Source organism: Camellia sinensis, chromosome 10 (assembly GCF_055761805.1).
Source record: "Camellia sinensis isolate YWXY chromosome 10, ASM5576180v1, whole genome shotgun sequence".
In the NCBI taxonomy this organism is placed as follows: domain Eukaryota; kingdom Viridiplantae; phylum Streptophyta; class Magnoliopsida; order Ericales; family Theaceae; genus Camellia; species Camellia sinensis.
In genome coordinates this window covers 176,202,492-176,212,970 of record NC_138970.1, presented here as the reverse complement: position 1 = coordinate 176,212,970, position 10,479 = coordinate 176,202,492, and the positions used below count along the sequence as shown (strand labels likewise).

The 10,479-nt window shown below is 34.4% G+C and overlaps 1 protein-coding gene across 1 annotated transcript; it reads left to right on the top strand.

The window, feature by feature from the left end:
• Positions 1–618: 618 nt before the first annotated feature.
• Positions 619–10,242, top strand: LOC114306765 (putative multidrug resistance protein). Its single transcript, XM_028252055.2, has 7 exons — positions 619–807; positions 1,960–2,014; positions 2,624–2,826; positions 5,322–5,779; positions 6,996–7,536; positions 7,617–9,571; positions 9,695–10,242. The coding sequence occupies exons 1-7, from the start codon at positions 619–621 to the stop codon at positions 10,068–10,070; spliced, it is 3,777 nt and encodes a 1,258-aa protein (XP_028107856.2). The 3' UTR covers positions 10,071–10,242.
• Positions 10,243–10,479: the final 237 nt, after the last annotated feature.

Sequence of the window (10,479 nt, the reverse complement as noted above, 5' to 3'; positions counted from 1 at the left end):
CAGGAAAAAAAAGAAAAAGAAAAAGAAAAAGAAAATGTAACCAATGAGAGAGAGAGGGGGTCAAAGGGGGTGGGAGGAAAAGGGGGATGAATCATTGTTGTTAAATTATTTAGTTAAGCATCTAGGGTCCACTATAGCCCCAATTTGATAATTAGACACAATCATTTTTCAGGCACTTGTAGATAGATAGTCCACACCAAAAAAAAAAAAAAATTATAGTTATAGTTATATTATTTTATTTTATTGTCTTAAAAAGAAAGAATAATATGAGTTTAAAAATAAACAATTTATTTTTTGAAAATAAATCTAACATAATAATGCGACTAAAAATAATAAATTATATTAATTTTTTCATGAATAATTCACACAAAATTTATAAAATGAATCAATTGTATTATCAAATGAAATATATGGCGTGGGTGTACCCAGAATGGACAATCCACAATCCATTAGATATTTTAAACAAAAAGACAATGAAGGTCACTCTAGGAATCTTAAATGGGGGTGTTTGAGTGGATTGGCCATTGTCCTTATGTGAAGAATTTATGAATATAAGAGAATGTTTGGAGTTTGGATTTAAAAGAAGTGAGTTAGGGTTTTGGGTATTGGGCATTTGAGATGGGAAGCAAAGGTGGGGTGTTTAGGTTTGCTGATGGAGTAGACAAGTTGCTCTTGTTGTTTGGTACATTGGGTTGCATTGGAGATGGGATGATGACTCCTCTCACAATGTTTGTTCTCAGTGGTGTCGTCAATGAATATGGAAGTTCAAGTGCTCAACTTTCTTTCTCCATTCATGTGGTGGATAAGGTACAAAATGCCGACAGTATATTAACTTTTTAGTTTTTCTATTGATATAGAAATTAATTATAGAATCAGGCATAACATTATTAGATGTGAGATTGCGAAATATTGCACTAGCATATATACAACAATTATATCACAAGAATTTAAAGAAAAAATTATATACCCAGAAAACGTATTCAGAAAAAGTATGTGAAAATAGACAAAACTCATGTCCATGAATTGGACTAGAGGTTTCAGTTGAGGTATTGTGGGCCCACTTACTCACTTTGATGATTCAAATTGTTCAACTTGTATGACGTACTGAACATGTCATTTATGCAAAAAATTAGATTGATTATACATCGAAAACTTCAAGATGGAGCACATTTGTTTTAAAGATAAATTAATAGAGAGTATTATTTCAACGATAGTTCATTCAACTTAAGAAAAATATAATCTAATTAATTGACTACCTATATTCGATTAATCTTATTTTTTTACATGAATGCTATATTTGGCAAGCATTACAAAATGGATTGTTTAAATCATTAGAGTAGGCCTATAATCTCTTTAGCTTCCGTTTGGAAAGTGGGTTGGCTTTTTGGCTTTTTTGGTTATTTTAGCTTGGGCTAAAAAGCTTGGTTTGGGAAGGACTTTTTGGCTTTTTGGCTTTTTTGAATTTTTTGTGAGAGAAGAATATAATGATTATGGGTTGGATGTGATGTTTTGTTTTTTGTGGCTAAAATAGTCTATTTTGTCTTTTGTGACTTAAATTGCCAAAAAAGCCCGGAAAAGCCCTTCCCAAATGGACCCTTAGTTGGAAACTACAATCCAATTCATGGATTAGAGGAAAATCTACTCTTTAAAATATTAAGTGGACAGTCCTACCATGTGGCCATCTGTCTACTCAGTAGTAAAGGGACACACGACCATCTTATCCAAAAAGTATAAGACAAAGTGGTCATATGTCTCCATATTACTAGAAGGGCACATCACATATGCCGTTGGTCGAATCAAACTTTTCCTTATTACTTTAGTTACTCTATAATCTGCCGATTAAAAAATCTTATCTTGTTATCATGAATGATCCAATGAATTTATAATGCCAAAAGAGTGTAATAGATCGTTACTTTACCAGAATCATCTAATACTTGGGTTTCATTTTCTATTTTACAGTACTCACTGAGGCTGCTCTATGTGGCTACTTTAGTTGGAGTATCTGCATTCATGGGTATGTATAATCCCAGAGATGCAAATGGTGGATATAGAAAAAGATACAATTTTCTCTCTCAACCAATTCTAGGGAAAATTACGTCAGTAGTCCTTCTATTTTGATCTTTGTGTCATTTTGATTCCTGTAATTTCAATTGGCTCGATTTTAACCTTGAATTTATAATTTTGTCTCAATTTAATCCAATTGTTTACAAATGTTAGCATTTTTAATAGAAAATACATACATAAGTAGTATGTAGTTATATTTTTAGAGGAAAAATTACACACTCAGTTTTTTTAATAAGTTAATTACAACCAATTTAGTGATTGTTTTCTATCAAAAACATTAACAATATTATCAATTGGATCAAATTGATACAAAATTTAAAATTAAGCATCAAAATTGATCCAATTGAAAGTGTAAGGATCAAAATGATATAAGAAGCAAAATGTAGGGACTATTGGTGTAATTTGCCCTAAATTCTAATATAAACCTAAAATTACTTGCATTAGTTACAAGAATTACCTTGGAAAATGGAAAAAGAGCATCAACAAATTTATCTTACACATAAAACAGTGGATTAAATTTGATTATGTAGTTATTGTTGTATGGCATTTGAGACTGCAGAAGGAATTTGTTGGACAAGAACTGCAGAGAGACAAACATCCCGCATGAGAATGGAGTACTTGAAATCAGTACTGAGGCAAGAAGTAGGTTTCTTCGACAACCAAACTTCTTCTTCTTCTTCTTCTTCTTCATCATCTACCTTTCAAGTTGTCTCTACCGTCTCCTCCGATGCCCACTTAATCCATGACTTGATCGCCGAAAAGGTACCTCTTAAAATGCTTACAACTCTTAAAATATTATCTTTAAATTGACCACCTTGATTTTTTAGAAATCAGCTAACCAGTGTAAACAATAGTTTGATAGAGAGAGAGAATAGAGAGAGATAGCATTAGCACTTTATCTTTTATAATGTAATTTTTTTTTGCTTTCGGTGGGCATCCAATGCATCACATTCTCTCTATAAATTCTCTTTGTGGAGAGAATGTGATGCATTGGATGCCCACCGAAAGCAAAAAGAATTTACATTATAAAAGATAAAGTGCTAATGCTAAAGCTAATCATACACTAACATGCTAAAGCTATTTACAATCATACACCAACAACCAGGAACAAACTCTTTCTCACATGAGTGTGGATAAATTTAGAAGTCATATTTTATAAATCTCTAGTATTTCTCTCAATTTTAAAATAATGTAAATTATGCTTTCCCAATTAAGTTTTAGTGCTTTCATTTGGACCCTTATTTTTTTTCCACTTTAGTTCCTACCCTTGGATGTTTGGGCACAAGGAAAATTTTAAAATTTTAGAGATGAAAGTGGGAAAAAGAAAAAAAAAAAAAATTCAAAACCTAAAATGAAAAAAATAATAAAACTTATGTGAAGTAAAATGTAATTTTTCCTTATTCACTATTCACTTGTGTAATCAAAAGTCATCTCCAGCCCTCGTTCATTGTTACTCAGTAAAATTTTGAGTAAAATATTTATTTGGTATGAACCACGAACAAATTCGAATACGGTATAAATTTCACTCATGGTAGAGCGGTAAATTTGAGAGTCACAAAATAATCTTGAAAATTTTGAATAAACATTTGAGTCTCTCTTAAATGGTAAAAATTTGAATAATTTGGTATAAGTTTGGGCCTAGAGTGTATTTTGAGTATTTGTATCTTAAATAAGGATTGAAGATGATGTAACAAGAGTATTACACATACATTCCTTAAAGTCTTCCACCTATGAGTCAATTTGGTTTTTTATTCTTCAAAAATAGTTTTTTGAATTTTGAATTTGTATTTTTTATTTTTAGTGATTTTTTTTATATTTTTAAATATAATTAATTTAGATACACTTAAAAAGTAAAATATTTATGAAAAATTCTAAAAAAAGCTAATTTTTTTTTTGAATTTTTGATATTTAGTGAATTTTTGTTAAAAAAATAAAAATTTCATAGCTTTTAAATGTATTATATTAATTAGATCTAAATAATAAAAATCACTAATTAAATAATATTTAAAAAAATCATTAAAAAAACCTGAAGACTCTGAAATCATTAAACCAATCCGTAATTCTTCTTGTATATTGGGAACATAAGTTGTTAGTTATTAAATTATTATCTTTATTTTCTGCATATTTTTTTTTTTGTAAAATATCAAAAAAATAGCTAAAATAAAAAATATAAAACTGGCTGGAAATATCTAGAAGAAATATTATTTTGCCCTCAAATTATCACTAAAACACCAATTCAACTTCTATTTTTTTAATAGTATCAATTTTAATCCTAAACTATTTTATTTTGAATCAATTTTACCTTTATTGTTAGCTATCATTTATAATCAAACGTAAGTTGTTAATATAGTGTTAAAATTTTGTTTGAAATTAGATTTTTGCACAAATGATTTTCACTACTCCCTCAATTCTAAAACATTAGTCATTTATTTCATTTTTTATTATCTCAAAATATTAGTCCATTTTTAAAAGTCAAAGAATAAAATAACATGCATTTTTTATTTTGTCATTCTTTTAAATTTATTAATACTAATATTTTTAAAATGTAATAATTATTGCCCTTTTAAGAGAGGTATCCATCTTGAAAACTGGATAGAATTACAGTGGCAACAACATGTTTAATTAGATTGTAGAACTTGAATTCTCGATTAGTATAATAGATTCCGATGAGTGATTGAAGGGTTATGGAGAAAAAAGATTGGTGATTCAAATGAGATCTTAAAATTCAATAGATAGAACGTTCGAAGGTCAAATCTGAAACTTAGTTGATGCCTTTCAAATAAAGGAGAGAAGGAGAAGAGTGGGATAGAGGACTCCTATAAACAAATTAAGAAAATAAATGCTTAAGGCGGCTTCGCAATGGCCACAGATAACGAAAATTGGTACAGATTATGGGCACTGAGGATTCACAAGCCCCCAAAAGACTAATATTTTGAGACGGAAAAAAAATGAGATTTATAATACAAATAATTTTAATTATTATTTCGAGTTCCGAATAGAAGGGTGGATTTGACGTAGCGATAAAATATCTCTTGGTGACTTTATAGTTACGAATTCGAGTCGCGAAAACAACGGCGTCGTTTACAAGAGTAAGGCTGCGTTTTTTTCAGATCCACTTAAGCGGAAATTTTGTGAAATTTTGTACACTCCTTTTATTGTGGGTCCCGAATAAAGCCCATAGTTTGGAGAATAGTGATATAGAAATGAGTCATTCCCCGATAGTTTGAGACACAAAATGATAACATTTGCTTTTGCAGATGCCAAACTGTCTGGCAAACCTCTCAGCATTCACACTCAGCCTCACAGTATCCTTTCTACTTTCATGGCGATTAGCGGTGGCTGCTCTTCCATTCTCCCTCTTGTTCATAATTCCAGGGGTTGGATTTGGGAAGGTGCTGATGGGTCTGGCGATGAAGATGAGGGATGCTTATGGAATTTCCGGCGGAATCGCAGAACAATCCATCTCTTCAATTCGGACAGTTTATTCATACGTAGGAGAGAATCAAACATTGGATAGGTTCAGCAACTCACTTCAGAAATGTGTGGATTTGGGAATAAAACAGGGAATCACAAAGGGATTGCTTATAGGGAGCATGGGAATGGTATATGCAGCTTGGGCATTTCAAGTTTGGGTTGGGAGTCTCCTTGTTACTGAGAGAGGAGAGAGTGGTGGCCGAATTTTCATATCAGCAATCTGTGTTATCTACGGAGGAATGTATGTCAATTTCCTCATCAATTCTTCTACGTGCACACAATTCGATTAAAGAATCGGACACAATCGTCTAGTATGAGATGAGACTCACACATCTTTAAAGTCTCACCTCATATGTGAGAATTGTGTTTGATTCTGCTACCAAATTTTATGTGCTTATAAATTTTTTTTTCTTACTAATGTTCCTTCATTTTTTTAGATTATTACATAGAGACCCTTTAAACTATTGTGAAATATTATTCTGGCCCCTTAAACTATAAAATCATTCAAATCAATCTTTTAAATTATTGAGAATTATTACTTTGCTTTGTAAGTTATAAAAACATACAAATGGACCCCCTAAATTATTGACGTGTTTTACTTTGACCCCTTTCGTTAGGTTGTTCAATTTGTACACTTTTATTGTTTAGAAGGTCCATTTGTATACTGTTATAATTTAGGAGGGCAAAGTGATATTTTTCAATAGTTTAGTGGGTCCATTTCTATGCTTTTATAGTTTACGAATAAAAGTGACTTCTCAATAGTTTAGGGGGTTTTTCGTGTAAATAATCTTAATTTGTTTTCAGTAACCTTTATTTTTAATGTCATCCTTAAACCATGAGTTTTATCCATTTAGTCCATAAAATTTCTAATTTCAGTTTATATGATCAATTGGTAACAGTCTGTCCAAATAAATAATGGTGAAAACATAACTTAATGAGCAAAGGTATAATTTTAAAATTTGAACCACCTATACAACTAAACATGTGTTTTCTTAAAATACTTTTGGTTTTGTAATTTAACTTGTTCAAATTTTGAAGTTCTCTTTTCGATCGTCAAATTAAGTTTTAATGATTACAGATTTGGATAACCATTCTAATTGGACCACAATAGCTGAGAGTCAAAACTAAATAAACGAAATTAATAATTTAGTAGGATGAAAGTGAAATTAACCTTTCCTATAATATACCCTAATTTTTTTTTGAAATCAGACCTAATTTGTGATCATGCATCAAACAAGGAAATACTATCCAGTTACAAAAGTATAATTACTGAAACTGAATAGAAAATGCTATACCGTTGAATTAAGATTGTCTTTAACACAACGACATCAAGTTGTGTAAATGAAAAAGACTCGAAGTAAGAAAGAAAAAAAATATATTTAGCCATGCTGTGGTAGGTTGCACCAACCTTTTCGAAAAAAAAATCAGAAATTACAACTTCAATATTGAAATTTCAGATCAATTATGACTGCTATCCCCAATCTCTCATACTTCGCCCAGGCAACAGCTGCAGCTAAACGGATATTTGAGATGATTGATCGAAATCCACTTATAGACGCTGAAGATGTAGATGGAAAGATTCTAGCATATGTGAGAGGGGAAATTGAGTTTAAAGATGTCACCTTCTGTTACCCATCAAGACCAGAGACCCCAGTTCTTCAAGGATTCAATCTTAAAGTGAAAGCCGGGAAGACAGTAGGCCTTGTTGGAGGAAGTGGTTCTGGCAAGTCGACAATAGTTTCTTTGCTTGAAAGATTTTATGACCCTGTCAAAGGACACATCCTACTTGACGGATATAAAATAAAGAGACTTCGACTTAAATGGTTGAGATCTCAAATGGGTCTTGTGAATCAAGAACCAGTTCTCTTTGCAACATCCATAAAGGAAAATATTCTGTTTGGCAAGGGAGGTGCTCCGATGGAACTTGTTATTAGTGCAGCCAAGGCTGCAAATGCACACGACTTCATTGTTAAGTTATCTGATGGATATGAAACTCAAGTAAGTAATCGCTTTTCTGCTTCTGAATCAAACTTTACTTTCTGATTGCTCGACTTAGTAAACTTTCATTGGCATGGCAGGTAGGGCAGTTTGGATTGCAATTGTCTGGAGGTCAAAAGCAAAGGATCGCGATAGCAAGGGCTTTACTTCGAGACCCAAAAATCCTTCTGCTTGATGAAGCTACAAGCGCTCTTGACGCACAATCTGAAAAGACAGTGCAGGAGGCCCTTGACAAGGCTTCGCTAGGAAGGACAACAATTGTCATTGCTCATCGTCTTGCCACAATTCGTGAAGCTGATATGATAGTTGTTCTTGAATCAGGGAATGTAGTTGAATCGGGTACTCACAATGAGTTGATTCAATTGAACAATGGAGGAGGGACTTATTTTAGAATGGTGCAATTGCAGCAATCCACAGCACAAAATGATGTCTCTAACAGTCACTATCATCCATCAGAGGTTGCAAACAATGATAGAGTGATGATTGCACAGACTCCCCAAACTCCTGTTGGTGCAATATCAATTTGGCAAAGTAGCCCTGTGTCAAACTTTAGCCCATGTATTTCTGTCAGTGTGCCACACTCTATTCAAATGTATTCTTATGATGATAGCGATGATGAAAACTTGGGCAAATCTTCTTATTCTATTCCTTCAAAGTGGCGCTTGCTACGAATGAATGCTCCTGAATGGAAACAAGCACTGCTAGGGTGCTTAGGGGCTGCTAGTTTTGGGGGTGTTCAGCCAGTTTATGCTTATTGCTTGGGATCAATTGTCTCGGTATACTTCCTAGAAGACAACCCCAAGATCAAATCGGAGACAAAATTCTACTGCATTGTCTTCTTAAGCTTAGCTGTTATAAGCTTTTTCTCAAATCTCCTCCAACATTATAATTTCGCAATCATGGGAGAACGTTTAACCAAGAGGGTGAGGGAGAAATTGCTTGGAAATATGCTTTCTTTTGAGATTGGTTGGTTTGATAAAGATGAGAACACAAGTGCAGCAATATGTGCACGTCTGGCTACCGAAGCCAACATGGTTCGATCACTTGTTGGGGATCGCATGGCATTGTTATGTCAGGTCTCCGTCAACGTTTCCCTAGCTTATGGGCTTGCATTAGTGGTCACATGGAGGGTAGCAATTGTAATGATTGCCATACACCCTTTAATTGTTGGAAGCCTCTATTCAAAGAATGTATTAATGAAGAGCATGTCAAAAAAGGCCAAAGAAGCTCAAAATAAAGGAAGCCAACTAGCGAGCGAAGCAGTGGTTAACCATAGGACTATCAGCGCCTTCTCTTCTCAAAAAAAAATATTGTCGCTCTTTAAGGCTACAATGGAAGGACCCAAGAAAGAAAGCATTAAGCAATCATGGTTCTCGGGTTTTGGCCTCTTTAGCTCCCAATTTTTGTCAACGGCCTCGATTGCTTTGACTTATTGGTACGGAGGGAGGCTGATGAATCAAGGCTTAGTAACTTCAAAGCATTTATTTCAAGTGTTCTTCATCTTGATGAGCACAAGTAAGAATATTGCGGATGCAGGAAGCATGACTTCTGATCTGGCAAAAGGTGGCAATGCCATTAGATCAATTTTTGCTATTCTTGACAGGAAAACTGAGATTGAGCCAGATGACCTTAAAGGGATCAACGCTGAAAAGACAATTAAAGGCTTCATAGAGTTGAAGAATGTGTTCTTCTTCTACCCATCAAGGCCTGAACAAATGATCTTCCAGGGCCTGAGTCTCAAAATTGAAGCTGGTAAAACAATAGCACTAGTGGGACAGAGTGGATCAGGCAAATCCACTATTATTGGCTTAGTTGAAAGGTTCTATGACCCAATAAAAGGATCAATTTTAATAGATGGGCAAGACATCAAGGAGTACAACTTGAGAAGCTTGAGATCACATATTGCATTAGTGAGTCAAGAACCCACTCTTTTTGGAGGAACTATCCGCGAAAACATCATCTATGGGAAAGAGGATGCCACTGAAACTGAAGTAAGGAAGGCCGCAGTACTTGCCAATGCTCATGAATTTATAAGGTATAAATCTATCCCCTCTCAAATTCTTTTATCATTTCTTTTATTTTTTTCGAAACATTTCTGCTTTCAAGCTACCCAAAACAACATAGTGAAACAAAATTTTAATCCTTGTGTGTAATGCAGCTCCATGAAAGATGGATACAATACTTACAGTGGAGAAAGAGGGGTTCAACTCTCTGGAGGCCAAAAGCAAAGGATAGCACTCGCTCGAGCAATACTAAAGAACCCATCAATCCTCCTCTTGGATGAAGCAACCAGTGCACTCGATAGTGCGTCAGAACATCTTGTCCAAAAAGCGTTGGAGAAGATGATGGTTGGTCGGACTTGTGTAATTGTGGCTCATCGGTTATCCACAATACAGAAGTCTGATTCGATAGCTGTGATAAAGAATGGGAAAGTTGCGGAGCAAGGATCACATTCTGATCTACTTGCTGTAGGAAGTCAAGGGTCATACTGCTCTCTAATAAAGCTCCAAACTGGACAGTCCTCTTATCCATGATAATGTATGTTGAAGAACATTGTCTAATATGTAAATTCTCTTGAAACTTGGTCATTGAAAAGAAAAGCCTTGACATGGAATGACATGAAGTCTTGGCAGACTATTATATTAAAAAACGGTAGTGATTGGGGGCCCGAAAACGGGACGCCCCGAATGCCCCTAATTTTATTTTATTTTTATTTTTTTCTTTTCAGCAGAAGAAAGGAGGAAGACGAAGAAGGGAAGGGGGGGGAGGGGAGGGGAGGGGAGAGGAGGAAGGACTGGAGGGGGCCTAAAAAATAGAGGAGGAGGGGCTGAGGCGAGGTAGACGCGATCGGCGGCGATCGGCGCAGGCGACGCGACCTCTCTCTCTCTTTCTCTCCCTCTCCCTCTCCCTCTCTTTCTCTCCCTCTTCCTCTGCATTGCAGAG